At 38.4% G+C, this 21,473-nt stretch overlaps 1 protein-coding gene across 2 annotated transcripts in view; it reads left to right on the top strand.

Annotated features, from left to right (window-relative positions):
* Positions 1-7,575: 7,575 nt before the first annotated feature.
* The window catches only part of LOC126469918 (palmitoyltransferase ZDHHC20-B-like), a 257,733-nt gene continuing 243,835 nt past the window's right edge, over positions 7,576-21,473 (top strand). For both annotated transcript variants that reach the window (XM_050097310.1, XM_050097309.1), the window contains exon 1: positions 7,576-7,818. In XM_050097310.1, the coding sequence (XP_049953267.1) occupies positions 7,668-7,818 (151 nt within the window). In that variant the 5' untranslated portion in view covers positions 7,576-7,667. The remainder of the gene's footprint in view (positions 7,819-21,473) is intronic.

The following is a 21,473-nucleotide window of genomic DNA, read 5'->3' as shown; positions in this document are numbered from 1 at the left end:
TAAATTTATTGCAGTACACCATTCATCGGACATTGTTAAACATGGAACTCCATAACAGAGTATCCCTATGTGTCCACAAGTAGACCCAACGACACCGTCAATTATGAATGCAGTACGCAAGAAACCATCGGGATCCGACCGTTGATCAATGGAAACGTGTCGGCTCTTCAAATGAATCACATTTTTGCTGCAGTAGTTCGATGGTCGTCTCCACAAACGCCGTCATCGAGGTGAACATTGGCTCGAAATGTGCAGTAAACCACAGATGAAGGCTGGTGGGAGCAGTATTAAGTTATTGGAGGCATTCTCCTGCGCTTGCATGGGGCCTGTGGTAGTAATCGAAGACACGCTGACAGCTGTGAACCACCTGCATCCTTTCATGCTTGATGTCTTCTCTGATGACGATGTCATCTTTCAGCAGTATAATTGTTTGTGTCTCGGAGTCAGAATCGTGCTACAGTGGTTTGAGGAGCATTATAGCGAACTCATGTTGATGTCTCAGCGACTAAATTCGCCTGATATAAATCCTATGGGACTCGTCTGGGTCGCTATCAGGTACCATCACCACATACGCAAATCGATGGTCCATTATTTACACGAATTACATGACCTGTGCATAGACATCTAAAGCCACATACCTCCACAAACCTGCCAAAAAACTGTTGCCAATCCCAGGGAGAAATAAGTCAATTCTGAACTCTTGGTTTAAAGTTCTGATGGGACTAATACCTTTTCTTGCATCTGCTTTTCGTAAAGTGGTGAGCAATGATTTCACAGTTTTCTTCATTTCACATTTCCAAGGTTCCATTTTTCCTTTGAGAACAGTGGGAGAGGGGTTTGTATACTTATATTCTCTTTTTAAAACTTCTGTGGTATTTGCGGGACTAATTTCATTCACCGTTTTGTCTGTCTTGTTGATGAGTTCTTTTTATATTTCGTCTTCTCAGTATGTATGTCCATTGCTGTTTCTAATGCTTGGGTTTGATATTTGATGCACTCCTCTTCCTTCTTGGAAGTGTGACATTTCCTCTAGGCAGTTAAACAGTCCTTGTTCACAGTTATCATTAGGCTTATGCTAAGAGTATAGGTTCCTTTTTTTGATCCCTGTTGTTTTTTGACAGCCTTAACCAACTATCTTTTGTATTTTTTAATGTTTCTCCACTGGTTGAGCTAGGTCTTTGAATTCATTTTCTTTTTCATTTCGTTTATTGGTGTCAAACTGGGATACAGCTGCTGTGTTGTTCCTTCTGTTAACAGGTATGAGTCTGCACTTTATTACTGAAACATAGTGATGATAATTTACATTTATCCTATTTTTGACTTTGATATTCAATATGTTGGAGCGCACTTTCAAGATGAAGCAACATGGTCTGTGCGGAATTCGCTCATTATTGTGTTGGGTGATCACCATAATGTTTGCTTTCTGGGCAGGTGCCAGTAATGGGTGGACATTAATGCAAAATTATAATTCCCACATAATCAATGAATAAATAAAGAGGTAACAAAATTTCTTGCCACTTGGATTCGAAGATACCTGATATGAGACAAAAATGCCGAATACATTAATGACAAACACATTACAGGCTGTTATATCTTAAGGGCTCTAGCAGGAGGCATACGCACAGGCACTAATATCTGCTTAAAATGCATATTTTAAAGCATATTTAAAATCTCAACTCATATTCTGGGGAAATTCACCAGCAGCGCAGGGACCTTCAGAATCCAGAAAGGAGCCACTAAGATTATTACAGGAAGCAAAGCTAGATAGTCATGTAAGTCAGTTTTTTAAAGATGGAAAATGCTACCACTAGCATGCATGGTTATTCTTGACACATTAATTTGCATTAAAAAATGTAATTGGAAATGGTAATAGATCAGAAAAAATTGTGACTTATATAATCACAACACTAGATTAAAAGGCAACTTGCATTTACTCCCAGCTAATACAAGTTTGTATCAGAAAGGTGCTTGCTATATGGGATTAAACTATTCAGCAAGTTACCAAATATTTAAAATAAATACTTAATATTAATGCTTTTAAAGGACCTCTTAGATAATATTTATAGTACCACTGCTTCTATTCAGTAACTGACTACTTGAACTACAATTAATGTACAGATCGGTAACTTTTGTAATTTCTAACATGTAGAACTACATATAACCCTGAGAACTGTTCTCTGTAATGATTAGAGTTAAGTCCTATATCAACTTGTACATTTTACTACCAGTACATGCGACGAAAAGACTAAAAAAATAAATAAACTCGGACATTAAAGTCACTCAATAAGATTTTCATATGGCGTTTTGCGATCTTAACCACTCTGGTAACCACCTTATTATAGAATTTGTCTGTTTTATCAGTGTTCTTCCGGTTTTTATCGTTTGTTAGAGCATGCACATTAATAGAAATATCAATTTTGTTTTGAAACCTCAGTGTCAGAAAACAGTCTGTTATTGACAGTATCAGACATTCAGACAGACCTATTATTAACAGTAGTGGATGTGCTGAGAGCTAAGTTGTTCTTCATGACTGTCTTTTGGGCCTTTCTCTTAAAGAAAATATCTACGCAATTTAAGGATTTCTTCGCTTGTGAAGAGCATTTCTTGCAATAGAATCATTTATTTATTTATTCTTGTTCTTTTGATCCAGTATACGAAAGATCTGCATGGATATGGAATGAGTCATAATTATAGATGAGAGCAGGGCTAATAGACACAAGTTGTAATATGTGTCTAGGAACAAAATATGCTAATAATTACAAGTTTAGGCATTTTCTGGCATGAAACATTGGTATAAAACAATCAAATAGTAAATTACAATTATTCCACATTAGAAACTATAAATTTCCTAGGCTTGAAGTATGTCATTAGCCTGAATAAAAATTTCTGTGCTGACATAGGTTATCGTGTTTGGCCACAAATTGGTAATAGCAAATTTCACCAGCACAATGTAGAAATATTTATATTAAAGAATACATCTAAAAGATCAATCAGACAAAGTTTTAAGAGAGCAAAAAGACCTGAAAAATGGGAAATTCCTAGACAACTTTCTACCAGTTCTAGGGCGAAGGATTACAGAAGCACAGAATGTAAAACTATCACTACACTCATTAATAAATATGACTGTAATGCAAAACATCAAGCAACCATAAAGCATTTTTACTTGACCCTTGTGGTTCTCAGTACTATCTCATTAGAATACTGTGATAAATGTGACATATAAGATCTTTGTACCAACTATTAAAAAATGATGTGCACCTACAATAACAGAACAAATATTTACAAGTTATTTTAAAGAAATTGCATATAGTCACATTTACACCAATGATGAACGATAATTAAATACAACAGAGAACAAAAGCAGATGCAGGTTAAATAGCAAAATTCTGTAAAATAATTATAATCTTCCTAGTGTTAAGAACATTATTTAAGAGCTTTGCAACAACTGCGGGCGAAAGTGATGTGCTTCTAATATAGTGTCAACACCTCAAACTAATTTATGAGCATGATTTGATGTCATAGGAGCAACAACGTATATGATATAATATGTTACCAAAACATCATCTGTAAAATAAGTTATGATGTGCCTAGTATATCTACAGATATGACTTGTTCCTACATAAAAATCACAAGTGCCATTAATGTATCCAATGATTGAAACTTCCGTTTTAGATACTTGAAAATGACCTAAGGCCGAAATTGTACAATCGTACAGGAAATGAAGAAAATGGCAGCTGCAGGCTTCAAGAAATCATTCAAAAGATTAAAAAAGAGTTTTCCAGAAGGTATTGTTTCAATGTACTCTTAAACTGTGGCACTACACTGTTCAAATACACTCCTGGAAATTGAAATAAGAACACCGTGAATTCATTGTCCCAGGAAGGGGAAACTGTATTGACACATTCCTGGGGTCAGATACATCACATGATCACACTGACAGAACCACAGGCACATAGACACAGGCAACAGAGCATGCACAATGTCGGCACTAGTACAGTGTACATCCACCTTTCGCAGCAATGCAGGCTGCTATTCTCCCATGGAGACGATCGTAGAGATGCTGGATGTAGTCCTGTGGAACGGCTTGCCATGCCATTTCCACCTGGCCCCTCAGTTGGACCAGCGTTCGTGCTGGACGTGCAGACCGCGTGAGACGACGCTTCATCCAGTCCCAAACATGCTCAATGGGGGACAGATCCGGAGATCTTGCTGGCCAGGGTAGTTGACTTACACCTTCTAGAGCACGTTGGGTGGCACGGGATACATGCGGACGTGCATTGTCCTGTTGGAACAGCAAGTTCCCTTGCCGGTCTAGGAATGGTAGAACGATGGGTTCGATGACGGTTTGGATGTACCGTGCACTATTCAGTGTCCCCTAGACGATCACCAGTGGTGTACGGCCAGTGTAGGAGATCGCTCCCCATATCATGATGCCGGGTGTTGGCCCTGTGTGCCTCGGTCGTATGCAGTCCTGATTGTGGCGCTCACCTGCACGGCGCCAAACACGCATACGACCATCATTGGCACCAAGGCAGAAGCGACTCTCATCGCTGAAGACGACACGTCTCCATTCGTCCCTCCATTCACGCCTGTCGCGACACCACTGGAGGCGGGCTGCACGATGTTGGGGCGTGAGCGGAAGACGGCCTAACGGTGTGCGGGACCGTAGCCCAGCTTCATGGAGACGGTTGCGGATGGTCCTCGCCGATACCCCAGGAGCAACAGTGTCCCTAATTTGCTGGGAAGTGGCGGTGCGGTCCCCTACGGCACTGCGTAGGATCCTACGGTCTTGGCGTGCATCCGTGCGTCGCTGCGGTCCGGTCCCAGGTCTACGGGCACGTGCACCTTCCGCCGACCACTGGCGACAACATCGATGTACTGTGGAGACCTCACGCCCCACGTGTTGAGCAATTCGGCGGTACGTCCACCCGGCCTCCCGCATGCCCACTATACGCCCTCGCTCAAAGTCCGTCAACTGCACATACGGTTCACGTCCACGCTGTCGCGGCAAGCTACCAGTGTTAAAGACTGCGATGGAGCTCCGTATGCCACGGCAAACTGGCTGACACTGACGGCGGCGGTGCACAAATGCTGCGCAGCTAGCGCCATTCGACGGCCAACACCGCGGTTCCTGGTGTGTCCGCTGTGCCGTGCGTGTGATCATTGCTTGTACAGCCCTCTCGCAGTGTTCGTAGCAAGTATGGTGGGTCTGACACACCGGTGTCAATGTGTTCTTTTTTCCATTTCCAGGAGTGTATTTTATGTCCAATGGGAGTGCATTAAGTGCCTTTGTGCTTCAGTAGTACATGACCTTTTGTACTAGACTCAAGTTGTTTCTATCAATGTGCAAGTCATATTTTGATCTTGTGTCATAGTCATTGTATATGCTATTGATTTTCTGCATGGGGAATTTGTTAACAATAAAGCACATAATGGATAGGATATATTGTGAGGTTGTTGTTAATTTTATATGTATTTTAAAAAGATTTCTGCATGAATGGATTCTGTTAACTCCACTTAGAATTTGGATTGCTCTTTTCTGAGTGGCAAATACTTTATTTGACATTGGTTGCTTACCCCAAAATATTTTTCCACAGAGCAAAAATGAATGAAAATAGCCAAAATAAGCAGCCTTAACAGTGTCAATATTAGCAGCTACTGCTATCATACATAGAGCTTACGTTGATGAACTAAGTCATTTTTTCAAGTCTGGAACATGGCAAGACCAGTTTAGTTTATTGTCAATGTGCAGGCGTACTAATTTTGAAGAATCAACTTGCTATTTATTTTGATCATTACAGCTTAGACTTATGTCCTCCCTGACTTTCTGAGACCCAAGGAAATGTTTCTTTTTTTTTAAATTCAGGTCACTGCAGCTGAACCACTTATGGACACCATGGCACACAAAGTTGGCAAATGTTGCACTGTCATTGTCAGGTGTTTTTTCAACTGAAAGGTATGTAATATGTACCATGTGTAAAGAAAGTAAATTTGTTAGTAGGTTTTGTACAAAGTGGAAGGTCATTTAAAAAAAGGGAAGAGTAAGGGGTCCAGCACAGAACCTTGAGGCACTCCTTTACGTACTGTTGCCCAACCAGATGAGGCTTTTGTGCCATCTCCATCATTCAACGACACCCTCTGCTTTTTATCAGTCAGGTATGATCGAAGCCTCATTCCCATTGTGTCACTTTGACTGTATTATACCACTTTCGAAAGGAGGATTTCATGGTTCAGACGACGGCTTTAGTTAAATCGCAAAATATACCAACTGAAACCAATCTATTGTTCAGGGCTTCCAAAACATTATTGGTAAAGAAGGTAAAGAAAATTGACAATAGCTAAGAACCTTATAGATGTTCAGGCGTTCCACAATTCTCTTACATTTAAGTTTCTCGAGAATACTGGAGAAGCATGTTAAAAGGAAAACAGGGCAATAATTTGAAGCATCAGTTTTTTTCTAGTATACTGATTTCGCATCGTCATACTTCATTATGTCTGGGACAGTATCTTGTAGAAGGGATTCTTTAAATATAAGGCAAAGTAGTACACAAATGGAAGTATGACCGGTCTGAATTACGTTAGTGGAAATATCGTCAAAGCTAGACGAATTTTTATTTTGAATTTTACTGACAATCCTTTCCCCTCACTGACTATAACAGAGGCTACGTGCATTTGGCTTATTTTGCACAATCCAGATCCTTTCAGAAGATCCATGGCCTCATTGACTAAGATAGAAGTAGAGTGGAATAGCATTCTAGTAAAGCAGAATTTTATTTTCGAGGAGAGCTTCACTCAGCTATTTCATCTTGGTGGCTGGCATTTATAAATTTGTATTTAAAGTTACCAAGAAAGTACTGGATTTGGATTTTGGTTTCTGTCTCTATTTGGGATTTCCAAGACGCTCTGGATAATTTTATTTTGTTGTGCCATCATGACTGTATAATTTAATTTCGCTGAGGAATAATGAGTAACTCCCACTATGATTGCGAGTGTCAATCTCGAAGTACTATTTACTTTGGCATTCATTTTACGATTTCTTGACGACGACCCTACTTCTTCATCCGGGTATGTAATGGTAACTGTACTACTGGGCTACTCAAGCTACTTATCATTCCCGCAGTCGAAGTTAACTGCTTTATAAAAATGAAAATGAGACTACTTCATTATTGTTATTTTTATTAGGAGTAATGGTATTAGTGGTAGTGTCATTAGCAGTATTATGTTCAGCATATTACTGCAAGACTTGTGTTAAATCTGATTAATTTATTATTATTGTCGCTACTATGATCAAGGTTTGCTCTGTAAGATAATTGTACACCTTAGTACCGGTATGGTCTTTGCAAAAGTCACAAGCTTGATAATGACATGAAAGAAATGTAAATAGCCCTCAATATTATACCTATATTATTTTAAACGGGCCAGAGCAAACTTTTTTAAAATTACTCAGCTCACCTTTCACGCCTATATATGGTCTGTGATTAATTTATCGATTTGCAGGGTGAGGTGAAACATGACAAATCTTTGGTGGGAGTGTCACGTAACTGAAATATCTTTGTTTTGTACTTAGGTAGTTGAATGGAATCACGTTGGGTATGCGGATGTGTAGTTGTCATGCTATGTCTTGTTGTGTAGATATGTGTGTGTGACAGAGAAATGAAAGTGTATGGATGTTTCAAATGATGCCATCGAACACGAACGATCATAACCGTACAAAACTGTATATGTGGTGCTTCCAAACTGTTAAATGGGTTCCTGTACTCTTCATAGTTACGATCGTCGTGTGGTCGTATTATGCATACGTAATTCAGCTGTGTATATGTGAGTATACTTTACGTTGTTTTGTTGGTGGCTTGTTGACTGTGAATGAATTTTCAAATCTATACTGTTACAGTTCTCTTATGATTGTTTACAGTACATGTTTGTTGTGATTAAAAGCGAAACAATACAGCTACGTTAATATTATGGTGTTTATTTATTTTTTTCCAAAAGTTTATTGCCATTGGATTGCGAGTAATTTGAAATACCAACAACTGATTTTTCTTAACTCGGTTGTTCCCACATTTTTATTCGTCCATGTAAACTAGAAACAAGTTTAGGGTAGCCGTGTAGCAAGTGTAAGACCATATAACATTTTCCTTGTACGTAACATGGTTTAACATAATGGTTCCCATTTACAAAAATACGGAAGAACCTTTCCAACAAAATTTGATACACGTTGCATCTGTCGGTGCTGTGGGTTGTCAAGATGATGTTATGAGTGGTTTGGTATTCTCGTTGAACTTGGTTTCCTAGTAATATGTTGTTATGTGTATCGAGAAATTATTCGTCGAATTTACGATTATGACATCAGTCCAAATATAGGATCGTATTTGACGCTCAGTTTAAATATATGTAACTGACATAGTATTGTATTATCATACATTCCTTGGGTAAAAGAAAAGTAGTTTCTTCAGTTGTCAGATAATATAATTAGACGTCCTAAGGAAGCTTCTTGTGATAATTGTTCGACTTGTCAGTATTGGATTTTGTTATTGTGCTTCTATATCTGTAAAAATATTTTATTTCATTATTGGTTCAGGTGCTTAAGATTCTTGCAGTGTTCCATACCACACACACAGTCGGTAGTCAGTGCAGAGTTCATAGGGTGTGTGCTTTAAAAACATTGTATGTATTCATGCAAAAAGAGTAGGCCTATTCCATTTAATCAGTTTGCTTGTAATAGTCATATAAATGAATTTGTCATGTGTGTTATGCACTGGTTTGCCCTGATAGTTGTTTCATTTATGACAAGTTTTTCCATTGAGCTCTCCCATTCCAGTGATTATTTCTTTCATGATTTCATAGTCCATAATGTCTACATGATTCTTTAGATTGTAGGTACAGTTTGATAGTGGAATCCGACAAATCTTGGGTGTGGTGACACTGCTCGCCTCAAATACAACTGACGATACCAAAAAAATTGAAATTGAGTAATTCCCGAAGATACATAAATCGACCACTAGTGCCGATACCAAAACATCAACCATCAACACGTGCAGTAAATAACACCAACACATAAAAACTCCACTGAACATCATAACACACAAATAATAGACACTCAATAATAGACTACTTAGCACAAAAAAGTTCTGGCACTACACCCTAGGTCAGTGACCCCCCCCCCCCCCCACACACACACACCCCAAAACAAACTCCCAACCCACCTACAACCTACTCCCCCCTCCCCGACCTTCACCCTCCACACAAAAACAAAACTTCACAAACAGTCCTTGGTCCGAGACGCCAGAACTCTGGCTAACCATCTCCATCACAAGCCCAAAAAGTTGCAGAAACTTAATAATGGATAACATGTCGTCCCCATTTTAGCCCGCAGACGTGCACTATTAAACCTAGAAGTCATATCCACACCTAACAATAGAAGCCACAAACTGAATTAAATGACTTACCGTGCTACAAACAGCAAACAACACCACAATAACATACACACAACAGAAACTTAATTCTTAACTCACTGAAACCAATTTCCATTCTTCTATAACAGTCACGAGCAATAAAAGCACACTTCTAGCACCAACACCCAAATGAACCCAATACACCACATAACACTCAGACTATATGCATACCACCAGAGGACACCACCAACCACAACAAGACAACATCTACAAACACAACACACTCATAAACTAAACTCCGCACCATCATACGTCACGCACACCACCGCCCTTACGTCACTGATCAAAGCCGACGGGTGGAATTGGTCGCCTCTGTTGACCATATCATCAGCATGTATAATGACATTTGGACCCTTTAGTGTACTCATATCATTTATATAGAGAGTGAAAAGCAGTTGGCCCAATACTGTGTTGGTTTTGAGGCTCAGGGATTCTTCTGTGCACTTCTTTATTAGAAATGTCAGTGGCTCTACTGGAAACTCTGAACAGTAATAAACTACTCTTGTACAAATGTCATCAGGCCCTATGGCATTTTTTTTCATTTTGCAGATTATTTTTTTATATTTCCATATAATTTGTTTGAAAGGAATAAACATTGTTACATTTACATTGCTTAAAGAAATACACTCTTTTTGTTTTGTGGGATTTTGTCATATGAGATTGTCTACCACAGTTCAGATTGTGTTCATAGAAAATGGAAGTGATGAAGTGCGGGGCCAAAAATTCCTTTCCTTCTTTTTTTTTTTAGGTATTATGTTTTCATTATTGTTGGTACTTCATAGAAAATGGAAGTGATGAAGTGCGGGGCCAAAAATTCCTTTCCTTCTTTTTTTTTTTAGGTATTATGTTTTCATTATTGTTGGTACTTATTTCTTTTCTGTCTGTGCTAATCAAAGTCCAGACAGTCTTTGCCATATTAAGTGGGTACTTGCTTTCTTGAAGTACAACATCTTTATTTCCTTTAGCGATCTGTCGGAATCTCTCTCTCTCTCTCTCTCTCTCTCTCTCTCTCTCTCTCTCTCTCTCTCTCTGTTTGTGTAATCTTCATTACTGGTTCGATTTTCAATATTTTTTGTGCCTCTCATGAATTTTTCAGGTTCCCTCTTGCCCATTGAATGACTGGTGTGATCCATTTCTTTCTCATTATATTTTTGCTTTTATTGCAGCATAAAATATTTTATTGCCCCAATGTTTATCCATGGATTTCGTATAACTATGTTACTGTTATGCTATATTCTGGACTGTACGGAACTGGTAAATCAGAAGTGCATAAAGAATTGTATGCTAGAGCTAAGTATAAGCAGGCAATCAATGAGGCAAAGAAACTACATGATATAGTAAACATTCAAAAGTAAAAAAAAAAAAAGAAAAATGCAAGGAAGCTGTAAGTGTAATTAACTCTATTGTTTACCCTACACAAAAAGAGAATACAGCCATAACCCCAGAAGAATGTAAGAAACTTTGTATCCAATCCATTGAAGAAATTGTTGTTGTTGTCTTCAGTCCAGAGGCTGATTTGATGCAGCTCTCCATGCTACTCTATCCTGTGCAAGCTTCTTCATCTCTGAGTAACTACGGCAACCTACATCCTTCTGAATCTGCTCAGTGTATTCATGCCTTGGTCTCACTCTAAGATTTTTACCTGCTGCACTTCCCTCCAATACTAAATTGTTGATCCCATGATGCCTCGGAACATGTCCTACCAACCTGTCCCTTCTTCTAGTAAAGTCATGCCATGAATTCCTCTTCTCCCCAATTCTATTCAGTACCTCCACAGTAGTTACGTGAATCTTCAGGATTCTTCTGTAGCACCACTTTTAGAATCTTTGTATTCTCATCTTGTCTAAACTATTTAGCATCCGTGTTTCACTCCCATACATGGCTTCATTCCATACAAATACTTTCTTGAAAGACTTCCTGACACTTAAATATATACTCAGTGTTAACAAATTTCTCTTCTTCAGAAATGCTTTCCATGCCTTAGCCAATCTACATTTTATATCCTCTACTATGACCATCATAATTTATTATGCTCCCCAAATAGCAAAACTCATATACTACTTTAAGTGTCTTATTTCCTAATCTAATTCCCTCAGCATCGGGCTGCAACCCTGTCTCACTCCCTGCCCAACCACAGCTTCCCTTTCATGCCCCTCAACGCTTATAACCGCCATCTGGTTTCTGTACAAATTGTAAATAGCCTTTTACTCCCTGCTTTCTCTTAGTCTTCAAATGCTAGAAACATAGGTTTGCCTTTCCTTAATCTAACTTCTAAGATAAGTCGAAGGGTCAGTATTGTCTCATGTGTTCCTACATTTCTACGGAATACAAACTGATCTCCCCCAAGGTTGGGTTCTACCAGTTTTTCCATTCATCTGTAAAGAATTTGTGTTAGTATTTTTCAGCCATGACTTCTTAAACTGATAGTTCAGTAATTTTCGCACATGTCAACACCTGATTTCTTTGGGATTGGAATTACTATATTCTTCTTGAAGTCTGAGGGAATTTCGCTTGTCTCATACATCTTACTCACCAGATGGTAGAGTTTCGTCCTGGCTGGCTCTCCCAAGGCTATCAGTAGTTCTAATGGAATGTTGTCTACTTCTGGGACCTTTCACTGCTCTGTCAAATTCTTCACACAGTATCGTATCCCCCATTTTATTTTCATCTACGTCCTCTTCCATTTCCATAATTTTGCCCACAAGTAAGTCACCCTTGTATAGACCCTCAATGCTCCTTCCACCTTTCTGCTTTCCGTTCTTCGCTTAGAACTGGTTTTCCATCTGAGCTCTTGATATTCATACAAGTGTTCGTCTTCATCCAAAGGTCCCTTTAATTTTCCTGTAGGCAGCATCTGTCTTACCCCCTAGTGATGTATGCCTCTACATCCTTACATTTGTCCTCTAGCCATCCCTGCTTTGCCATTTTGCACTTCCCGTCAATCTCATTTTTGAGATGTTTGTATTCCTTTTTGCCTGCTTCATTTACTGCATTTTTATATTTTCTCCTGTCATCATTTAAATTTAGTACCTTTTCTGTTACCCAAGGATTTATACTAACCCTCATCTTTTTACCTACTTGATCCTCTGCTGCCTTCAGTATTTGATCTCTCAAAACTACCCATTCTTCTGCTACCATATTTCTTTCCCCCATTCTTGTCAATTATTCTCTAATGCTTTCTTGGAAACACTCTACAAACCTTTGGTTCTTTCAGTTTATCCAGGTCCCATCTCCTTAAATTCCCACCTTTTTGCAGTTTCTTCAGTTTTAGTCTACAGTTCATAACCAATAAATTGTGGTCAGAGTCCACATTTGTCTCTGAAAATGCCTTACAATTTAAAACCTGGTTCCTACATCTCTCTCTTACCATTATATAACCTAGCTGAAATCTTCCAGTGTCTCGAGGCCTCTTCCACATATACAACCTTCTTTCATGATTCTTAAACCAAGTGTTAGCTATGATTAAGCTATGCTCTGCATGAAATTCTATCAGGTGGCTTCCTCTCTCATTCCTTGCCCCCCATTCCATATTTACCTACTACTACTATTCCTTCTCTTTCTTTTCCTACTATCAAATTCCAGTCCCCCATAACCAAAATTTTCAGCTCCCTTCACTAACTGAATATTTTTTTTAACATCATACATTTCGTCAAGCTCTTCATCTGTGGACCTAATTGGCATATAAACTTGTACTAGTGTGGTACGCCTGGGCTTTGTGTCTACCTTGGCTACAATAATGCATTCACTATGCTACTCATAGTAGCCTATCCAAGCTCCTATTTTTTTATTCATTATTAAACCTACTCCTACATTACCCCTGTTTGATTATAAATACAAAATCTTATATTCACCTGACCACAAGTCTTGTTCCTCCTGCCACCGAACCTCACTAATTCCCACTATATCTAGCTTTAACCTGAACATTTCCCTTTTTAAATGTTCTAACCTACCTGCCTGATTAAGGGATCTGACATTCCAAGCTCCGACCCATAGAACGCCAGTTCTCTTGAAGAAATTAGTAGTTAATAAACGAACCTCCTGAAACCGAACTTAGTATCAGCGACAACTGCTTTGAAAAGCCTTTCCCAAGCTCTTTCACAGGAGTGTATCAAAGTACTGTCCTGAAAATAGGGAAAAATTTCAAACCTTCAGCTAGTGTTAATTACTATGATTTGTTCATGTAATTTGTTTAAAGATATTATTGACGGTGTAATTTATCCTTTAACTTATTGTGTAAATAAATCTCTAGATGGAGGTAAGTTCCTTGAGAAACTACAAATTTCTAGTTGTGCCCATGTATAAAAAAGTTGAAAAGAACTGTCCCACTAGCTATAGGCCCATATCCATAACTCCTTTTTTTCTAAAATTTTTGAAACATTAATGTATAAAAAAGTTGGTGTTTATTTGGGCAAATCAAATATAATCAGTGATAAACAATTTGGGGTCAGGAAAGGTAAATCTGCAACTGACTCAATGGATTCCCAAGTAAAATTTGTCCTAGTTGTGTTCAAGGCTAGGGGCTATGCTCCAGCTATGTTTTGTGACGTGAACAGGGCTTTTGATTCTGTAGAGCATAATACTTTGTTGACTAAGCTACTCTATTACAGTTTTGATGGCAACAGTATAAACATGTTTAAATCTTTCCTAGAGAACTGCCAACAAGTTGTGTGCATTGGTAGAAAGAAGTCAAATTTGTCAGTCCACTTCTGTGCACACCAGGAAGAAAACTTGCCGACCAGAAGCCGAACGCTGATTGGTGGACTGCTACCAATCATTGACAACATGGACATCCACGAATAGCCTCTTTCCTTCTGTCTTCCCTTACGTCATGACTAGCCAATCATATTAGAGGGCCAATTAAAAGTTTTACGACAGTGCCGTCAGACATTGATAGTCTGTAATAAATAGAAGCACCTATCCACATGCAAAACAAGTCGTGCCCTGAGGAAGGCCATAGCAATTTGGCCAAAATGTCGGTTTTAGTTTATTATTGTTGTTAGTTTTTAGCAATGATGTGGCTTAATACCCAGAAGAATTTTAATCACTAAGACAAATTTTGTTTATATTAGGTCTGGAGTGCCACAAATGTGAGTGCTTGGATCTTTATTGTTTCTGTTAATGATTAATGATCCCCTCCCAGGGGACACTGCGTTACCATAGGCACCCCCAGTGCTGGGTGGGAGGGTTTGTGTGCTCTGATGAGGTTGAGATATGTACCAGCCGGAGTGGTCTCAACTGAGGAGTTAGACGATGTGTGTCCCACACCATAGGGTAGGGGGGGAACTCTATAGGCTAGGTCGTCAACCCCTCGAGAGGAGCTAACCCTGAAATGAAAGCCCGGTCCTCCAGGTTGGGAGTTGAGCACAGGGCTGATACCCCCACCTTGTAAAAAATCTATTATTGCGAATAATTCAACAAGGAATGCCGGACTGCCCCTACGTAGACAAACTATCTAGGAATATGGATTTATCAATGCTTATGTTTGGAACATGGAACGTGCGCACACTGTTGCAAACAGGAGTGATGAATAGTGTTGCAGAAGAGGTGCTAAGGTATGGAATAGGAGATGTTGCACTGCAGGAAATCAGGTGGAAGGGAAGAGAAGAGATTTATAAGCAGAAATTCTCGATGTACTATTCAGGAAAAGATGAAAGACAAGGGGAGTATGGAGTTGGGTTTATAGTCTCCAAGGATATGCATAGATCAGTTATTGCCTTCACACCATATAATGAAAGAATATGTACTCTACGTATGAAAGGCAGATTTCACAGTGTGACCTTTGTTAATGTATATGCACCAATGGAAGAATCAGATGAAGATACTGTAGACATCTTCTATGATAAACTACAGGAGGTGTGCGACAGACTACCCAAATATGATCGCAAAATAGTTCTTGGCGACTATAATGGAAAACTGGGAAAGGAAGAGGCATTCAGAAGTGTGTTTGGTAAGGGTGGAAAATACCAGAAACAAATGAAGCCAGCCAAATGGACCATATATTGACATAAAAGAGGTGGGCATGTGATGTGGAAATTGTGCGCACTTTCCAAGGAGCTAATTCTGGTTCTGACCATTACCTACTAGGAGCCAAAAGTGAGACAGAAACTTGCCATGGCTGTCAGAGGAAGTAGTACCAGAGTAAAGAAATGGAATATAGGACAACTGAAAGATAGGTCTACTGTTCAGGGGTAGCCGAACAGATTGAGACACAAGTTACAAACAAAAGATGGTGGAGATGATGTAGACAAAGAATGGAACTCTATTAAAGATGTCATGAGGACAACAGCACATGATATACTGGGAGAAGTAAGGAGACTTGGGAATGAAGACTGGTATGATGAATGTAGACACAGTGGAACAGAAAAAGAAAGCAAGGCTGAAATGCTTGCAGCAGAATACTAGATCAAATCAGGCATTATATAATGAAAAGAGAATAGAGGCAGCAAGGGTATGCAGGAGGAGAAAAAGGGAAGCCATGAAGAGAAAGATAGAGGAGATGGAAGAGCAGTAAAAAAGGAATGAAAGCAGAAAATACTAAAAGAAAGGAACTCAAGAATATAGACCAAAAATAACAGCTTGTAAGGACAAAGAGAGAAATTTGCTGACAGATAAACAAGATGTTGTGGATAGATGGCGAGAATATTTCAAGGGAATTTGGAGGGCAATCCTACCAGGAATGGGCAGCCACTCTATTATACCATAGATTCAAAAATAGAGGATCCAACATCAGAGGAAGTATGGAAGGTAGCACATTGTTTAAAAAATTATAAAGCACCAGGAACCAATGAAATAATTGCAGAACTGCTAAAAAATGGGGAACTGATCTTCAAAAGCAGATCCACAAACTTAAGTTGATATGGAATCAGGAAAGAATCCCAGAAGAATGGACCTAGGTGTAATCCAACAATACACAAGAAAGGAGACAAGACTTGCTGTTCAAATTGCCGAGGAATTACCTTGCTGAATGTAACCTATCAGATCTTCTCGAGTATTATCTGCAACAGGTTAGCACCATATTCAGAAGAGATTTTGGGGGAGTATCAGTGTGGATTTCGACCTAATAGCTGAACAACAGACCAGATATTTGTGTTGAGGTAAATACATGAAAAGATATGAGAGTATAACATTGAGCTTCATAACCTCTGCTTAGACTTCAAGCAGGCCTTTTATAGCCTAGATAGAGCACAAATGCTAAATGATTTGTTGCTGCTTGGTATGCCATCGAAGTATGTCTCACTTATTCAAGCAACATTGACAGGTTCCAAGGTTGCAGTGCGAGGGGATGGAGAACTGACCAATTGGTTTAGCATTAGTAAAGGTGTCAGACGAGGGGACTCACTCTCTACAATGCTTTTCAATCTGACTCAAAGCAGCCATGCAGAAGCTTCGGATATCTGGTTACATAGGCGCAAAGTTGACTCCGATATGTGCATATGCCAATGATGTAACAATTAAGAGTAAAAGGATGTCACTATAGAGGACAATATGTGAGATGAAAGAAGCCACAAGACCTAGAGGCCTTTCTATAAATGAAACAAAGATTAAGTACATGAATTTCACCAGGAAGGAAAATAACGTGGATAGATTATCAGCAGGCGGTTTCAATTTTGAACATGTGCAGAACTTTGACTATTTGGGCTCTAGTATTAGCAGCACAAATTCTATGTTAACTGAAATAAAACTGCGCATCCTAAGTGGTAATAGATGCTCCCATGTTTAAGAAATTGTTGGCCTCTAGGTTATTAAATATGCAGCTGTAGCTGCAACTATATAAGGTCATGATGAGGCCAGCCGTAACCTACAGATGCGAAACATGGACGTTAACGAGTGGTGATGAGCAACAGCTCAGGATATTTGAACATAGATTGCTGCGTAAGATCTGTTGGGCAACCTAGGATAATAATGGTTTCTGGAGATCTAGAATGAGTACGGAGTTGGACTACTTCATACAAGGAATTATAAAAAGTAAAAGAATAGCATGGCTTGGGCATGTCCTCGGGATGGGTACTGGAAGAATGGAGGCCAGACAGAGGAAGGCCACGAAAACAGTGGATAGATGATGTGGAAGAAGATATAAAATCTCTGGGTCAGAGGACAGTGGAGAACAGCACTGGTGAGGGCAGAATGGAAGTATGCTGATGACACAACTTTTCTAAATAAAAGCACAGATCTAGCCGCACTGAAAACATTGACCAAAAGTACCCTTGCTCAATCTTCATTACAGTTCAGAGCGAATGGTTTCTTACTAAAAGTAAACCCCAGGAACTTAACGTTAGCTTGAAGGAGATCCCTAACCATCATGAACTAGAAACTGTTGGAATTTTAGGTGTTACTACTACTGGTAACAAATTGACCTGGGAACCACACATCAGAAATATATCAGGTAGACTTTCAAGAGTTATTTAATTAGGAATTTAAAAAGATATATTCCAGATAACTATGTAAGATCAACATATTTTGCTTTCTTCCAAAGGATTATATGATGTGGAATTTTATTGTGGGGGAGTAATTCTCACAAATATTTTGCTTTTGCAGAAGAAAGTATTGAGGATAATTACTGATTACAGTAAATCAGAACACTGTAAACCTCTGTTTGTCTAATTGCAATGTGTAACAATAGTAAACCTATTCATTTATAATGTTCTGTTGTACATTAGGAACAATGTTTCGAAATTTGTGTTGAGAAGTGATATTTGTAGCTATAATACGAGAAACAGAACATGTGTAGACATTCCACATCATAGACTGTGTAAATCACAGAACTCCTATGTAGTCCTTGGACTAAGGATGTTTAACAGACTAAGCAAAGATTTTAAAGAATTGCCTGTAAATGTTTTTAAAGACAAATTGTATAAGCTACTAGTAAACAATCCTTTTTACACTGTTGAATTTTTTAAGAGGAAAGTACTGTTTGGTAACATGTGGTTTCTACTTTTACCCATTTCATGCAAACTAAAGTAATTGGGAAATGTATGCTTTTAACTTTGTCTATTGCTTTAACAGACTGGTGACGATAAAATTTTATTATTACTCCATTTTTCTGAGCTAAGTGTAACACCTTTAGTTTTTTTTACTATGTCTTAGATCCATAAATGTGTATGCATTGTGTTTTGATTTGTCAATTATTTCTATCAACAGCTTGCAATGGTCTGAAAGTAATATTTAATACCTGAACTTTTTGTATAGACTGATGACATGATCTACCAGTGTTGCAAATGATGGAACAGCAGCATCCCTATAGTAGTTCTCTCCCCCCCCCCCCCCACCCCCCCCACCCCCAAATTTAGGTTGTGAAGTTCTGATTTGATCATATAAGTCTCTTGAATGAGAACTGCCTTCTAGTGTTTTTATATTATCACCTATTACTATTATGTAAGTGAATTCTCTGGTATCCTTTTCTAGTAGTACATGCAGTTACTTGAGAAAATGTCTTACTTGACAACTTTGAGATCTGTACTGGCCTAATATTAAGCTCTTCTTCCTTTCTCTGTATAGCTGCTGCTTCAAGACAATTTCTGTATGTTTCTGTCTGTCCACCTTTTTGTTTAAATATACAGCAACTCTGCCTCCCTTATGTCCCTGTCCACTGAAACATGCAAGTCTCTTGTATCCAAAAATTTGGCTGGAATATTTACATTGTTTTCTGTATTATAAAAGCTATGTCTTGGTTTGCCTCAATCTTTGACATCAACACCATCTGGCACCAAGTTAAAACAATACAGTCCTCAAGTCTGCTGTCTTCCGTCCCCAGATAATATCTTCTGTTCCAAATGTTGTCTAACAGCAATTATGAGACGGTATGTTTTTCTTGTATTGCTAACTTCTATGAGTCTATGAAAGCATATTGTAGGTACTTGTACTCAGTATGTATTTCCATTCCTGCTGTTCCTTTGGCCTCATAATTACTGTGTATTAGCTTTCATAATTTGTCTTTTGTGTAAATTTGCCCCAATTATCTGATGACTCAGAACCCATCATACATAAAGTTTTTAGCAATTACGACATTTCCGTGGAATTACTACGTGGAAAATCTGAATGGTCACATACCTTACAAATGGAAGACTTCATATGTCAAATGGAAGAACGTTGTACATCTTGATTACATTTTCTTCCAGTCCATGTTCACACAATCTCTGGTATCTCAGAATCAATTAGTACTTCTATTGCTCTCAATTTCCTAGCAGCACAGTGTCCATTTTGTTGTAAAATTCTTAAACTTTAAGCATATCATGTTGAGAAATATGTATAGCTAGAAAGAAGAAGAAAGTGACCAGCCTACCAAATGCAAATTCCTCTTTCACTCAGAAAATGCTCTAAAACTGCGAAAACAGGAATGAGGTGTGAACAAAAAAACAGGTGAAACACACATTTACTGTGAATACAGTTACTGCAGCTCACACACTTTTTTTTTTTTTTTTACAATCACTGACAACTTGTAGTAAGTTGGGTGAAAGACTCCAAAATAGTTTGTTTTTCTCTTTGCTACCTACTGGTTGGTAAATTCTGCCAACTAAGCATTGCACAGTATCAATCTACATAAAAAGTCCTATTCTGAAAGAACCACCTCAAAAGGTACTGAAGACTTGGAAAGGTATATAAAACTAAAAGTATAATTGCTAGATGTAAAGCACATGATACTGTAAGCTCTAAAAATAATTCTAAAGCAGCTTGGAATGATACTGAAAAGGAAATGATTAATTATAGTAAAGAAAATGGTGTCCCACAATTCTCAATATTCTGTAAATCATACTAACTATGCCACTCTGCCCTGTAATTGCACCTTGGATGATGTAGAAACCTTATTTACTCAGACTGAACAATGTGTGAAATTCTTTACCACAAATTTCCTTGGTTAATAATTACTGTAGGAACGCAAGTACAAAATTCTTCAGGAAGTTGCCAAATTCAGAGCTATTAAATAAATATAAGGGAGAATCAGATACTTGGTTTAAGTGCACTGAATTTTATTCTGTTGAGCTCTTAGTAATGAAACAAATTGAAATGTGATTCAGAAGTGAAAAATAGCTTGTAATTTTTATGCAAGCATTTTTATTTTGCAATATATTGTTACAACACACTTCAGTCCATCATGTGATAAGGGGCTTCAAATTCATGCCACACACACTGCTCTGCAGACATCTAAATTTTCTCCACTAGTTACACAGCAATTCATTTAAATATAATCAAGTAGTATTTTCAATCAAGGTATCAATTGAAAGACAACATTGCAAAAAAGTTTTTATTTTCTTTATTAATATTGCTTGGGTTTCCACATCACCAACAGGGGTACCAAGCACAATGCGTTACTAGTTTGTTTTACATGGTGAGTTTCCCCAGTAGGCCTACAAACCATGGAATGTACAGAAGCGCACACACATCTAAAACTTAGTGCCAACAGTAATTATGGTCAGAATCAGTGAGAACATTTAATATTTCACTTTCATGCTGCCTCAATGCCGAAACAATATTTGCTTTTTCAGCAAGGGTTGGTTTCTTCAAACTGCCCTTTGGCTGTTTGTTACATTTACCAGGTCTTTGTTGCACTTTTACTCTCTCATTGCTGGGGTGCTGTGGAGCTTCCCTGCAGTCTGATTGAAAAAGTGACAGTGAATGAGCTGCATCTTTCTGTAGTGACTTCAGGATTTCTGTGGACACTTTACCTGAACTGAACTGACACGGTTAATCAGAATTTGGTACATGGACACTAGTTCTCGGGCCAGAGATGTGTTCTCATGGTCATTAGTATTTGTTTGCAGTGAACACAAAATGGCACAAGCCTCTTCTGTCACAATTGCTTCAGTTGGTGTAAATGTGGCACTGGAACGTAATGTATCCGTCATTGACACTGCATGATTGTGTTTGCATATGTTCAAATGAATTAAACTGTCCACACAGGAACAACTGAAAGTATGTATACATATATTACATATGGAACACATGATCTTGCACTCCAATTTACATTCAATGTTATTTAAAATAACAGTACGTGTTACAACACAGTGTGTTTGGGATTTCACACGA

This window comes from Schistocerca serialis, chromosome 3, assembly GCF_023864345.2.
Source record: "Schistocerca serialis cubense isolate TAMUIC-IGC-003099 chromosome 3, iqSchSeri2.2, whole genome shotgun sequence".
In the NCBI taxonomy this organism is placed as follows: domain Eukaryota; kingdom Metazoa; phylum Arthropoda; class Insecta; order Orthoptera; family Acrididae; genus Schistocerca; species Schistocerca serialis.
This window is presented reverse-complemented; position numbering and strand designations above follow the sequence as displayed.